The following is a 15,526-nucleotide window of genomic DNA, read 5'->3' as shown; positions in this document are numbered from 1 at the left end:
CAGAAATCCGTCTTAACAGACCCCACCACAACCGACCCCACACAGCTGCAACCAGAAAAACAGCAGCGCCGCCCCAACCAAGAAAACCCCCACACCTCTAAACCACTGGAGAAAAGACCTGCCAAAACCTGCGAGGCCTCGTCCCACACCGAAGGTACGACTTGGGAGTGCCTTATCTATGGCAACTCCCCTATCTCTACCCTTCCTCCCTTTTTTTATTTTATTTTTATTTTAAAAATTCGCTAAAAGCGCCTACCCCCACTACCTATACTACCCCACTACCTGCCTCACCTCCTCTATGCAAGCTACCAGTCCCCACGCAGGGAAGGCTCAGGAGCAGGCGACCCGGACAAAAGCCCGCCCTCAACGGTCGCCTGCTCCCGAACTTTCCCTGCCCCCTTAAATACACCCCCAGCAACGTGCTATGCGCAGGCCAGCTCGTTGGGCTGTGCAGCGCCCAAAACCACCCCGGGGGAAACGCTACGCATTCCCAGGGGCCCGCCTTCTGCCTCAACCGAAAACGCTCGGGAGTCTGGGACAATCGTCCCCTCTTCCCACCACCATTCAGGTTTCATATGACAAATCAATAGACCGGTCATCCCTTCTGATTTTAGAATGTGTACCCCCACCTATCTGGGTCTACGTGTGTGGCTGCCATGCCAAGCAGCAAGAACCAATGGTTGAATAGAGCCAACTGTTTGATTTGAGGCCGAGTCATCAGTCCTGGTAGTGGGTTGGAAGGAAGGTTTTTTAGAAACTCACAAGATTCAATGCTCTCTCTGCAATACCCAGCCCCCAAATCCAACTTCCTCAGCCATACGTCACACCAAGTGCTCCTCTCCCCCAGCCACGCAGGGAAAGGGGCTCAGATACACTTCGAGGCTGGAAGCAGGCAGTGGACATTTGTAGGCTGAACAGAGAAGCACAGATTCTCAAACACCTGCCTCTCAGTGCTCACGCGCCTCTTCCCCCTCCTTTTTCCCACCCTCTCCTTAAGGAGCGAAGGAGCGAAACGCGACTTGAAGGATTTTTGTATTGGCATGCAGCAGGGGCGTGATCAAATGTCCATCAGCAGGGTACATTAGAGAGAACGCGAAGGAGTCTGCAGGCGGATGCTGCTGCTGACGAGGAGCATTGCAGCACCGCGTTCCGCCAGCGCTCTGTCTTTGGAACTGAGCCCGCAATAGAAAAGGCAGCAGGGCTCTCGTGCGGTGGTCTTGCGCAGCTGACAGGCATCACGCCCCCCTCCTCCACAAAACGCCCGCCTGTGCCTGAAACCCCAAATATATAGACCGGAACAACTGCAACTCTGCGGCATTGTCAATATCTGATCCCGAAAGACACAACTGCTAAGAGTTCAGAAGAAAGGACGCTGATGCTAAACAGTACACGATCGTCAGATGTGCCATGGCTAGATCTGAAGATCAGCACCAGGGACAGCGCTAGTGAGCGCTTGTACAGACCAGCGCCTGCTGGGGACCACGGCCGGACAGACAATCCGTTTGGAGAATTCCAAATGCAGGGGACCACCGCGTCTTCTTTGCGAACATCTCCGAATCCTTCTAGTAGACTGCATCTGTAGGGAGCTGGGGTCCCCGCATAGAAGCACCCAGGGCTAATGCAGGTATTTATTCTGTGCTGCATCAGATGTCATGTGCAACGTCATCTAATGACATCAGAAAAACCCATCTACTGAGGGTCTGAGCATGGATCGTGACCGGCACGGCGTCTCTTGAGGGGCGACACGAATCCTGGGAGGTTTCAGGACCCTTAACAGTCTTGACGGATCCCAAGGACAGCAGACCTCCCGATCCTAAGGGCAGCTAGACTACTAATGGAAGCATTCCCTCCGGGAGCTCTCCTGGGACACTTGAGAAGCTGCAGTCTTCCTCTCTCTGGTACTCTGAAGATAGCGGACCTCCAGCTTGCCATCCCCCTGAACTGAGAGCCACAAAGGAGGGCACAGGCTCACCGTTCGTTGTCCCCAGTGAGGCATAACTCTTGCTTTAAGAACCGTGGGTCAAGATCTGACTCACTCCAGCTACGAGTGAACCCCCAGAGGAAGAACTGAACTCTCCCTTGCTGTCAGTGAGTCCGCAAGAGGCGATCCCGTATCACTCTGCCTCAGAGTGAGACCTTCAGATGAGGACTTGGCTCACTGTGCCTGTGGGCATATCAGATGTGCACATGGCTCTCGCTGCTTCTGGGTATACCATCAGAGGAAAGCCTGTCTCTGGTTCTTAGGGTGACCCTTGGAATGTGAGATTGGACCTCTCTGGCTGTAAGTGAGCCCCTCAGATTAAGATCTTCCTCTTTCTAGTGCTGAGTGAGACCCTCGGAGGAGGACCTGTCTCACCGTGGCTCTGGGGAGCCCATGGACAGGATGCGTCTCTTCCTCCTAGCTGTGCTCTTTTCCTTCTCATTTGCCAGAGCTGGGTGTGATCCCAAAATCGTGACTATTGGGGCCGTTTTGAGCACCAAAAAACATGAACAGATTTTTCTAGAAGCTGTGAATCAAGCTAACAAGAGGCATGGGACCTACAAAATACGACTGAATGCCACCTCGGTCACCCACCAGCCCAACGCTATCCAGATGGCATTGTCTGTTTGTGAGGACCTCATCTCCAGCCAGGTAGGATGACTGGGGGAGTTGGTTATCAAGGGTAAGGTGACATGTCTACAAACCCAACATAGCCAAGAGACTGGGGGAAACATACAAAGATTCCCTGTCCTGGCCATCAATAGAGACACATACATACAAACAAACTTCAAATGCAAACAGGAGATGAGAATCTCACATGATTTCCAACCTTGGCTATCGAGATAGAGAGCCACTGCCAGACTGCAAGCACATCCATTGGGTCATGGGAACGGCACACGACAACCATTCATGGAAGTGAGTCAGACACAACACAACCACAATTTCAGGAGAACCTTACACGGGGCCCATCCCAGACCACTAAGAGAAAAACAGCAAACCAAACACATGTACAAAACTAAGAGACACTTGCATAGCATTTATCCTAGACCATCCAAGAAGAGAGCCATTGCCAATCTATAATCACAACCACCAGACCAGTGGCACTACATGTAGATCCGACCCAAAGCCATCAAGAAAGAGTCGATATCAAACCTCGAAGCAAACCCCTACACTAGGAGACTCTTCCACAGTTTTCGACCCATCTCAGGTAATCCAGGGAGAGAACAACGGCCACACTACACCAACAATAACTACTACACCACGGGAATGTACAGCTCTCTATCCTGGACCATCAGGAGAAAGCCACTGGCAATTTCCAACACAATGAAAAGGCCAAGGGAACCACACACATTCCCACTACTGGACACCAAAAGAGATCAATGACCAACAATCTAAACTCAATGACCACATCATGAGCTGTTCACATGACCCCACATCACTCGTCATCATGAAACAGAGACGCAGTAACACCAAAGCATAACCACCAGACACTAAGAACTACAGAGGGTACCCATTCATGGCCTCCAAGAAAGGGCACTACAGCCAGCTCCCCAACACAGCCATCAGATCAAGACACTCTCATAGAGATCCATCCCACTGACAATCAAGGGAGATGTGTACTGCTAGACCCCGAAACAGCCACAGGCCGAAAAGACCGCAAACAGCGCCCAAATCCTTGACCATTAAAGGAGAGAGCACATGCAGACTCCAAACTCTACTACCAACCCACTTGATCATCGCACAGCTCCCACCTATGGCAATTGACCGAGAGAGTGGCAGTCAGGCCCCAAAGATGCCAACCTGACAGAGGAAAAGCACATGCTCTGATTCTGAGGCAAATAAGGAAGCCTCCAAACACCAAAAGTAAACCTGGAGTACTTTCCCACGCTGTATGAATGAGGGAGAGAGATCTACTGCCAGACTCCCAACAAAAAATCAGAAAAGGGAATCATGATCAGATGGGGCCGACATAGCTACCTTTCCTGCACCCTAAGCGATAAAGGCACTGCCAGACTCAAACAACCTCCAAACCATTAGGATGCCGGGGAGCTCCTCATCCGCCATGTGAGAACAATACTCAACACCCAAAACCCATTGAGAAGACCAGGCTATCCTCCAATAGTTACCCATTTCTGACCATAAAATGAGAGGGCCACGTCCATAACAACAAACAGAACCAACACTCCATGAAAACCTCGCACAGTTCCCAAGAAAAAAAAGCTACTGCCACACACCAAACACAACAAATAGATCGCAATAAATTCACAGCGATTTCCATCACTCAGTACCATGGGATAGAGTCACAGTCCCAGCCCAAACACATCTCCCAGACCAGCAAAACCTTAGCTGGCAATCTGCCTCTAGATAGCAAAAGGCGCACAGATAAGGCAGCCGCCATATGACAGCACCACACCGGGAAATCCTCAAGGAGCTCACCCCTCGCCCTGAAGGGAAAGTGTCCAATGCTACTCTCCCAACACAACTACTAGAGAATGGAACGTCACACCGCCGTGCATCTCGGACTAGCAAGAAAGAGAGACAGACCCACATTCCAAACACAACCCTTAGAACAGGGCATCTCCCACTGCTTCATATTCCTGGTCATCAGCAGAGCTCAGCCAAACCTACTCAATCAGCAGGACCAGCGAACCGCGCCAGGCCCCAAACCTGTGAACCCCTGCACCTTCCGCAGAAAGATAGTCTGCCTGCACAATCCTCATCACCATGTGTATTATTAAATATACTGTCGACATGTATTTCTATGCGTGTGTACATGTCCGTCGGCCTATACAATGAGGTGTGTGTAAATATTTCAGCAGATGTGTGCTTGTATATATTTTAAAATAGAGACGAGTTGTTTTTAAAGTTGCTTCCATTCTATGCGTCATCTGCTCTGTAATTTGTTTCTATATTAATTGTTGTCCTTATTGAGGTCTTGATATGAAGGTCTGTGCTGACGCTGGTGGCTTCTGGCAAGAGGACCTCCAACATGCACTGTGTAAACGCTTTAATTGAATGCACTTACCGGTGTGGAATAGGACTCACTACTCTCTGAGTTTAAGAATACTAATTTAGGACTGTTCCGAGCACGTAGCTATTAGATAGCTTGGAACTGATAGTATCTCCTAAACCAAATATGTTGCCCTCCCACCCCCTCTCCATCCCCTCTCTCCTGTAAGGAGACAGAAGGCACGGTAAATGGCTAGATGACCGATCCACATAGTGCATTTCACGATCCATCCTGCGAACGGCCAATTCCTACGGCAAATCCGCTCCGTCCAGTTTAGCACTAGGCGCCTTATTTGCCGATGTTCTCCGTGTCGTGCCGACAATCCAATCCCTTCATGCAAGAGAATGCCTTATTCGTGTCAATTCTTCCTCTCACTGCAGCGGCGCCCTTGTAAAGGTGCTATATATGTGCTCCCTGGTGCTTGCTCATTTTCCATCTTCGTGTCCCCGTCCTTTCCATTTGCCTACTTGCTGTTGGGGTTTTCTTTGCTGTGTTCTTTATCCAAGACCGTATACGCGTGTGTGTGTGTGTGTGTGTGTGTGTGTGTGTGTGTGTTGCCCTGCGTGTATTTACCCTTCACATCATTGCTTGCTTGTGCTCTGCTTGTGTTCCTCATCTCGTATTCGCCCATTTGCCTGTCTGTGGAAATGGCTCTCTAGGTGTCATGTCTGCTTCTTTTTTCGGCCATTTGCTGCATCTTTGCTCTGCTCAGTTCCTTGAATGAGTACTTTCTGACTTGTCCATGTTCATCCCCTCCCCTATCTGTGCGTTGCTCGGTTTCATAGTTGCAGTCCGTGTTATGGCTCTCTGTTTCTTTTTGGGGTATATGTGTTTCTGGGCTGCGTGTCGTTGGTTTGCTGTGCATTTATCCGTTATCATCCTCGTGATGTTGCTGCTTTGTCTGTATCTCCACATCCCGTTCTTGCCCTGCTGCTGCCCGTCTGTTCCTTTGCTAGTTCTGTCTTTTCCCGTCTAGACATGGTGCCCTTTCTGCGTGTGTTCGGTTGCTGTGTATTGTGTATGTGCTGTTTTTTTTATTGATGCTTAGTGTGTGTGTGTGTGTGTGACTTCCCTGTGCATGTGCTTATTTGCAGCGCATGTGACCCTGAGACATGAGTTATTGTCTTTGTAGGTGTGTGCTTTTTTTTCCTTCTATGTGCCCCGTGTTCCCTTTCGGGGAACGTGTTCCTGTTTTGCTTATTTCTTCCACTACTGTGTATGTACTTGTTTCCACGCGGTATATGTGCTCATTGGCAAGCTATTAGATATTCACACTGAGTGTGCTAACGTGCAGTGTATTTTTTCAGTTCCTCTGTATGCATTGACACATTTGCAGTGTATTTGCTCCTTTTTGGTAAATATGTATTCCTTTCATGTGTGTGGCCCTTGTCTTTGCGTGTCTTCATTTCATGTGTATGCGTACGTTTTTGTTGTGTATGTTTCGTTTTCTGGTGTTGTACCTATTGCTGTGTATCTCTCCCTTTCCTGTGCGCTTGGGTGTTTACACTATTTTTATGAGTGTCCTTTCCATGTCTGTGTTCCTTTGCTTTGTGTGTGTTGCGTGCCTGTGTTTGATCTTTTCACTACCTGCGGACATATTTCTTCATTTTGCTTGATAGCATGTGTTCCTATGCCTTGTACGCCTTAATGCCCTTAGTGTGCATCTGTTCCTTTGATGTCTATTTGCCCCCGTGCTGTGCATTTCTTCTATTCGTGTGCATGCGCCTGTTCCTTTCCTGTGCACTTATACATCGCCTGCGTATGCATTGGGTCGGTTGTGAATGCCGTGATTTCGGGTGTATTTTCCTTTATCGTGTATTTCATTTTCTCGGTATGCACATGGCCTTTAGATGCGTGTTTTGCTGTGCTGTGTGTTCGTTCGTTCTGTGTGCATTTCTCGGCGGGGCTCTGTACCCAACCTCCGTGTCCCCATTGCCACGGCTCAGTGGCTCCGCAGCCTTACACGCTCCTGCAGAGAGGAGGCACACAGTCTCACATCGCCCCTGGTGTGCCAACCCCCTCTCCGACAACTGCCTCCCTCCCCCCACCGTAATGTATAATTTCTCCGCCCCCGCCATCCGCTCCCCTTCGGAATGCCAATGAGGCTCCTCTCACTGCAATGCAGCTCTCCAAACCCGAGCACCCACCCCCCCCCCCCCCAGCCTGGGCTGCGCGCGCTCGCTCGCATTGAAATCTCGAATCCTAGATCCCGCAAAGCAGCTGAGTTAAAATAGGGGGATAAGGAGGTCCTTTTACCAGGAGCATATAGTCGGCTTCCGACAAGAACACCAAAGACCCTAGTCAATGAGGTCGAGAACGGTTGCTGCCGGGTATTTCTGGGGTAGCACTGCTTTGTTTGTTATTACATTAGCCACGGCCATAACCCGGCCATTTGACCATTACTATGCCAATATACATTATTCTTGTTACTTTCCCCAACCAGTAAGGAGCAGAATGAGACATGTTTTCCTTTTTGACATGAACGCCTGCAGATTTTATTTTTGCACATATAATAAAACACAGCCAACATCTGTGAAAATAGCTCCGATGGTCCAGCGACTGCTCCGTGTCCAAAACCTTGCTTCCCCCCTTTTCCCAACACAACCCAGAGTAGGCACAACTCCCCCAACCCTTTCTGCCTGAGACACGCCTGCCCCTGCAGGTGTTCCTGGGCTGGGAGTGCACCGTTTGTTGGGGGGAAGCTGAGCCTCTCATTGTTACCACCAGACACCCCTGCCAGTTAGGCTCCCAAGAGGCGCTGGTCGGAGAAGAGCGAAGACCCTTCCGGCTTTCCCATGGATCATTCGGAGTCTGTGTCTTGTCACTGGTTGCCAAAACACCGCCACACTGCCTTGCCGTCCTGCGACGTCAACGGCCAGGCCAGACCTTGCCGTAGCTGTCCTTCCTGTAGGGTGGGTGGGTACAAAACGAAATCCTCCTTGCTGTGGCGGGCGACGTCCTTTGCCGGAGGGGCTGGATACTCCCTGCCCTGGCTGCTCGCCGCTTATATGGGGCTTAGCCCGCTCCCTTACCTTGTTCGCCCTTCGCAGGCTTTTTCCAGCGCTTGGCGCGCTTCTCCTTGTTCCTCCCCCTTACCCAGGGGGGAGGGAGACGAGGAGGACCCTGCCCGAGTTATCGGGGTGCCTCCTCCATTTTTTGGGGGTTTTTCCGTTGTCACCTTCATTTTCAGTGGCTCGCCACACGCCGCACCATGGCAGGTGGGTGGAGGAAGGGTCCGAGTCCGATAGCTACAGCATGATATATATACAGCGCTTCCTTTATCTTCTTTCTCGGTGCTTCCTTTTGCCATTTCACCCAGACATTTGATGGTTTGTGGTATGCTTGCGCCCTCCCAGGGAGGGTACTCTCCTCCTTAATAAGGACCAGGAACGTTGCATCCTTCCTCGGGTTGGTGAGGGGCAGGCGTCTAGTCATCAACCTACTTCTTTCCCAACAGAAATGCACCTCAAAACAGAGGCAGTGGTCTTTTCTTTGTACAGGATCATTAAGAGAAGCTCCTTCGCAGGGGAGGGGGTCAATGCTTTAACGCCAATGCCCCCACTTAGAATCCCCCTACCTCGTTCCCAGCTACAGACTAAGGACTGCCTGCCCGCTTCTACAAAGCATGACCCTGGTCACCTGCCATCCTTTTGGCTTAATGCACAAAAACCCAGACTCGTTTAGAAGTGGAAAAGGTCGCTTTAATGTGACAGGCCAAAGCTTACAATCAAACGCTTAACTGGCTCCATGGCCTAACAAACTAAAGGAATATATTAACCACCCCTTAAATAAATTAAACATTTTCATTTTCCCCCAACAATTAAATAACCCAATTCCTCCCTAATGATCCCTTGGATCCTACCGTCTCCTTGCCCCTTTTCCAGGCGTCCCGCTTTCTCCCAGGGGCCATGCCCCTCCAGGCTCAATACCTGTTCCCCCGGGGTACCCATGGCAGGTGGGTGGAGGAAGGGTCCGAGTCCGATAGCTACAGCATGATATATATACAGCGCTTCCTTTATCTTCTTTCTCGGTGCTTCCTTTTGCCATTTCACCCAGACATTTGATGGTTTGTGGTATGCTTGCGCCCTCCCAGGGAGGGTACTCTCCTCCTTAATAAGGACCAGGAACGTTGCATCCTTCCTCGGGTTGGTGAGGGGCAGGCGTCTAGTCATCAACCTACTTCTTTCCCAACAGAAATGCACCTCAAAACAGAGGCAGTGGTCTTTTCTTTGTACAGGATCATTAAGAGAAGCTCCTTCGCAGGGGAGGGGGTCAATGCTTTAACGCCAATGCCCCCACTTAGAATCCCCCTACCTCGTTCCCAGCTACAGACTAAGGACTGCCTGCCCGCTTCTACAAAGCATGACCCTGGTCACTTGCCATCAAACGCGCTGACGTGTCTCAAACACAGCTCAAGTGTCTCTGAGCTCAGGGCATCTCTGGCACTGGCTGGCATACCTCACTAAGAACGAGGGGCAGCCAAGCCTGCTCTGAAAGTGCTATGTTATGTGCCTGGGATTTACAGCACACCCCTCCGCCATTTGCATCGTCTCCAGGCGCTCTGGCGGATTTGATAGAGAAGGAGACTGGGGGGAAAATGGCGGCCATCTTTGCTGCTGTGAGGATGTGTGCCGTTTCGGCGCACCTGGCCTCCGTGTGTGATTCTATTTCTAGGTGGTCTCTGTGGATGGCATAGAGCAGCGGTGGACACCCCGTTGCCTTTCCATTTCTGACAACATTATTTTGAAACGGTTCTAAAACTCGATGAAATGGGCTGATTCACAGAAGCGTTTTATAATGATGCAATCCCATAGGAAAACGTTCTGTGAATCAGGCCCCAAATATCTCCATGGAATCGCCAACAGTAGCCAACGTTTCCTTAGACTTGATAGGTGGATCGCAGGTCTCAATTAATCCTTTGGTACCTCACATGTCATTGACAATAACAATATGACAACTCCTACCTTAAAATTAGGACTTTATTTCCCATATGTTCACGGAATGGATGCCACAACCCTCGGATCTACATGAAATTCATAAAAACCTCTCCAAATGTAACTTAAATTGATAACTTCTCCAAATCGACGCGAAATATATTAGTGATCCCAAATATCATCAGAATTGCTTGTACGCAACTAAGCCAAGTCTCCCTGGAATCAGCGGTGCCGAGCAACTTTTTAAAACCCATGCAGATGGGTTGCCAAGACCAGGGGTGTTGCTAGGTCTGGAAAAGATACAGGGCTATGCTAATTTTGGGACTGTTGTGGCTGGGGGCTAGCTAGCCGTTTTGGTTGTAACCCCTGAGCTTCTATCCGGGGCTAAAACTGAAAGACCCGGGGCTATAGCCCCCTCAGCCCCCCCTAGCAGCGCCTCCGGCCAAGACCATATAAAGCGCTGCCTGTGCGTAGTAAAGTTGAACGCACTTTATGCATGTTGAAATCTAAAATGCTTCACAATGCTGGATGTTCCTAAAGCATGTCCATCTTGCAAAATATGCGGTTAATGTTGAGATGCTGCTAGAATACATTGGGCCTCATCACGACCTCGGCGTTAACGCCGGCGGTATTAGCGCGGGGGCTATTAGCGCGACCGCCATAGCCCCCGGCGCTAATAGCGCGGGATCACGAGTTGGGCGGACTTGGAAGTCCCCATTCCCCATTGAGCCCATTCGGGAATGCCCCATTCCCCATTGGGCTCAATGGGAAAATTTCGCGCTCATACCGCCGGCGGATTTCCCGCCAGCGGTATGAGCGCAAATTCTCGGCAAATTTCACACCAGCTCAGAGCTGGGTTGAAATCCGCCGAGGCCCTGATTTGGCAGACCCTTAAATCCGGCGGTAATAGCGCTACCGCCGGATTTAAGGGTTACCGCCGAGGTTGTGATGAGGCCCATTGTCATCAAAAAAGAAGGAACACAAAAATACGTATTTATTCATCCCTCTGGAGCCAACAATCAAGTTTATGTGCCTCTCACTATGTCGTCCAAGAAACCGCCCACACCGATTTGTTCCAAACCAAACTAAAGCCTACCTCTTGTCTCTGTGTTAGCCTCTTAACCTACTACTCATCTGCCTTCTAGCTAACATTTTCCCCTCGCCTCTAACCTGCATCTGTTCCTCACGTTATCTGCCTCCATTTTAGCACTTCGTCCATCATGGTCACATTCCCAACACAACTGCGCGTGCCATCTACCTGCACTTAAAAATGTCTAATGTCGGTTGTCCTTAATTTGTGTATGCCCACCCATGTATTGTCTCCAGTGACTGTTCCATTTACTCTCATCCTGTCTAGTCCTGATAAAATAAGAATTATAAGCTGGAGCCCAGTTCTCCAAAGTAGTGAGCAGAGCTTCAGAACCAGTAGTTCTTGAAGCTGCTTTTAGGTTCCGTAGCAGAGTTTCCCCATGATGCCTTCAGACCAGTCTTCTTTTATTCATACAATTGTAATTGGACCAGACCTTTCGTTTGAATGTGGACATGTGGTGAGGGTGAGAGATCACCAAACCACAGTCAGAGGGTCACATCCAGTGCAACAATTTGGCATGTACCCAATAATTGATGGTTTGCACATGTGACGCGTTTTCTCCAGCAATCTCTCATTATGTTCCCTCAATGCACTTTCCAGAGATTCCCTCTGCACTTGCCAGAACTAGTCTTGACACAGTTGCTGGAAATCTCAGGCATGTGAGCCCTGGCCATACATGCTATCTCCTGTGTCAGATTCATAGGAATAATGCCCTACAGCAAGACCACACAGCTGGATTTTCGATTGGCTGCCCTATGTGCTGATCCCAAACGGGCACCAAGTAGGTGGGCTCCCCAAAGGCAGGCAGATGAGGTTACTTGCCTGAGGAAAAACATGGCGTATTCTCTGAAGGGGTGCCTTAGTGGCCTGACCTTCACATATAAACAATTTGAGGGGAAGCTCTGTACACTTCCTACAAGAAATGCAAATCCTGCGTGCATGTTTGTAACAAAAGTGTCGGTGCCAAGTCCTTGTTTGTGGCACCACCTTTTCCTTCAATAGATGGTTCACAGAATTCAGATCCATTGAAGACCATTAAGGCAATGGCGCCCAGAGTGGCTGGCAAGGAGAGGAACATGAGGGCAGCTTTGAGGGCACACAGGGAAACTTCTGTGGACATGTAGACCGTGGGGTCTGTGTGTGAAATGGCATGATCTAAGCGTGTAGTATGCAGGGGAGTTGCTAGGTCTGAAAAAGACCCGGGGCTAAACTGTTGTCAGTACTGTTGGGACTGGGGGCTAGCTAGTCTTTTGGCTGTAGCTCCTGAGATTCTATCCGGGGCTACAACCAAAAGATCAGGGGCTATAGCCCCCTTAGCCCCCCCCCCTTGCAACGCCCCTGGTAGTATGTAAAGCTGCGAATGTGTGTCAGCATGCTTAGTCTTCGGGATGGAGTTCTTGGCAGTAGCAATTCCAAATTTCCCATTTCTCAAATTTTGTAAGATAACCAGGCTGCCTCGAGCGCTTGATCATTAACTATCAATGCTGAAGGGCAAGACGTATTTTCCTAACGTAGTAAACCCTCGGAAGAATCACGTAAATCCGAATCATTTTAGTGTTTTCTCTTTTAAAATCCCTACATCGCATTACATTGTTAGTATGGGTGCAAGAGTTCCTATTTTTAAGCAGGTGCTCAGCTTTCATGGCAACAATTCAGCTAGTCCAATTCACTGTTGCTAGGGAATGGGAACTGGCCCTGTTGCTAGGGGAAGGTTGAAACAGGCCCCACGCATACATATGCTTGCTTTTTCATCACTCATACGATCTCCCTCTTGAATCACACTTATGTTAATATCGGATTGGTTGGGTATAGCTCTGCTGCTGGCAGAAAAAGAAGATACAGCAGCAAAGCGTTATGCTCGGCCCATCAGTAGCGCTTGCTTGAAATAAATGCTTGTTTGTGGCATTTTTCAGTTTACAAGTGTATATTTGTCGCGTTATATTGAGGCCACCCATAACCTGGGGAGTTCCTTCACACCCCCAACGAAGGAGCCTTACAATACTCGCTTATATTTTTTAGCGCTGGCCTCACTGAAGACTACTATAGAGCCACAGAATTCTCCCCCCTGTTCCAATAGTGAGCCAAGTACCAGGCCGGGGTATAGGAAACATATTTTCATTCATTTGGAAGATCAGTAATAGAGATCACACTAAAAGGAGATACGCCACCTTCTTTGTGGCTCACAATTTGTTACACAAATAAATCACACAAGGTGGTTGGGAAAAAAATCACAATACTTTATACAGATTTCACTTCAAGAAATAATCAAACTAGTCAATGAGCAGAAGCAATTTACATATGTAGTGCTGTGCAATTTCGATTTTCCTGCGCAGGCTAGCAGTTTGGTTTACAAGGTTGGATACATCAGGTCTCACTTTTGTAAGCACTTCTCCTCCCACCCCCAAAACCCAAGCATCAATTACATGCAGCACCTTTCTATTCAAAGACCAGGTCTAGGGAGTGGGGACCGTTTCTGAAGTTTGTTTTCACACCCACCCCTCCACTTAAAGGTCTGTGTTGGGGAACCTGGACAGAAACATTGGGATGATTTAAGAATTTGGGATTTTCAGCCCCCCTCCCCCCTCCACTTAAAGGCCTGTGCTGGGAAAGCTGGGCCCACAGGATTTCACAATGAAATTACAGTCTATATTTATCTGTGCACACTGGGAATGAGCTTTGTTAATTTCAAATGTTCACAAAAATGACCCTGTGGTATTATGCCAAGGGGAATTAATTAAATTAATATTCTTTGTTAAATAGGCTAACGATCTACACATTTTTGCCCCCGCCCCACCCACTATAAAGGGAAAGGATTTAAGGCAAGCAGACTTTCTCAACGTTTAGTTCCAAATTGCTCAATTCTACTTACATTTAAAACCTCTGTTTAAAGTTCAGGGAAGCCAGCTGCATTTCAGGACCCTCTTGGAGAACAGGGCAGGGGTTTGGTCACTCCACTCTCAAGGATGGTCCCCAGCTCTTCACCATAGGACCCAGTCATCTTTTAGGCCTCCCCAGCAATAGATAGCTCCACCCATCAATATCTTCTGGTGTTTCCTTGTGGCTGTCAGATGGTAATTTTTGCAGCTCGCTTCTTGCTCTCACAGTACACCCACTTTATATACCAGTGATGACACCATCAAGTTTACAATCTTGGGCAGTGCCCTGCAAGAGTTCTCGCAACCAGGATTGGACAGTTACTCTTATATCTCCTCTCAAATCCAGCCTCTATCTTAGTCTTGGTTTAAGAGTCTGGAGCAGAGATATGGCAATTCCCATTTGCAATCCCCTTTTGTTTTAATGTCAACTTTTGGCAGAAATCTAGTTATGTGTCAAAAACGTGATCTACTAGTAACTGCCATAATATATGCATATTCCGCTTCATTTAATCATGGGGAATTTAATAAAACAACAACCGGGTCCGCACCATGTTGCACGGCCATTTGGCAATTTTCTGAACTTTTAATGAAAAGCATAAGAGTTAGGAACATGTAATTTACTCCCCACATTCCTAATTTTATTTCAACAAAATCACCTGGAAATTATCTAAAAAATGACACGAAAATGAAGGTAGTACGACTTATGGTTGCTGAGAAAAATGCCTAAATGATAATATTCCTTTAAAATTAATAGCAAATCTTTATGTTATGCAAATTCCAGCTCTCTGGTCTCCAGGCCATTTGCCACTCTAGACTACCCTGTCTCTTACCAGAGTGTTTTTTTCATTAGTCTCTTTGTTGTTTTAACTATAGGCTGCTGATTGTAAATAACTGGGATGCATGGCCAAAACAGAGATCCCCCACTGCAGACATCTCATCCTGTCTTCTTATCTCAAGTGGCCACCTTTTGATCTGAAAAGCTTCTATTTGCCTGTATGTATTCAGAGTTCAGCCTTGATTGCAGACCCTGTTTTCACATCTCCTCCCAACATTCCAACATGCACCAGCTAGGCCATCTGCCCAGCACAGAAATGAACTTTCAAAGACTCCAAGTCTGGGGGACACTTGGTTTTCAACACCTTTCAGGGAGGCTACATTGTATTTCAGTTGTGAACTGTTGGGATGCACAAACCAGGCTTTCAGTGGGAGGAGTCCTTTGTGAAGTTTACCCAGAGACCCACCATTTGTCCTTGGCTGACAAGAGCTCACATATTGCATTTTGTAACATCAGCCTTGATTCTTTGACATACAGTGTGTTTGACTAATTAGGGCTCACTTTGCTTTTTGCGCTGAAAGTACAGGGCTGTTTCTTTCAGTCAGTAATAAAATACACTTTTAATGAAGTGCTGTTTGTTTTTTGCTGAAAAGTGGGTCTGAATTGTCACAGTGCACCACCTTTTGATGGGTGGCAGTTTCAGTGAAAATGCTGCATTTACTTTTCAGCCAGCAATGTGATGTGGTCTTCCAATATGCATTTGGATTACATTTTTGTTTTAGCTTTCTCTGGATTTCAACTTCAGAAAGACACCCACATAGTCTGCCTAAATAGGCCTCTTTTCAGCGTGTAAGTTTCTG

At 48.4% G+C, this 15,526-nt stretch overlaps 1 protein-coding gene across 14 annotated transcripts in view; it reads left to right on the top strand.

The window, feature by feature from the left end:
• The first annotated feature begins 870 nt into the window (after positions 1-870).
• GRIN1 (glutamate ionotropic receptor NMDA type subunit 1) overlaps positions 871-15,526 on the top strand; it is a 1,139,664-nt gene continuing 1,125,008 nt past the window's right edge. For 9 of the 14 annotated variants that reach the window (XR_011268543.1, XR_011268542.1, XR_011268544.1 and 6 more), the window contains exon 1: positions 872-2,632. Coding sequence is in view for 9 of the 14 variants with exons in the window: in XM_069609859.1 (XP_069465960.1) it covers positions 2,375-2,632 (258 nt within the window). In the remaining 5 variants the exon portion in view is untranslated. Of the gene's footprint in view, positions 2,633-15,526 lie in introns of all 14 variants that reach the window. The other 5 variants (XR_011268541.1, XM_069609856.1, XM_069609855.1 and 2 more) reach the window with 2 other exon arrangements.

Source organism: Ambystoma mexicanum, chromosome 8 (genome assembly GCF_040938575.1).
Source record: "Ambystoma mexicanum isolate Mex_15411 chromosome 8, UKY_AmexF1_1, whole genome shotgun sequence".
Lineage (NCBI taxonomy): Eukaryota > Metazoa > Chordata > Amphibia > Caudata > Ambystomatidae > Ambystoma > Ambystoma mexicanum.
This window is presented reverse-complemented; position numbering and strand designations above follow the sequence as displayed.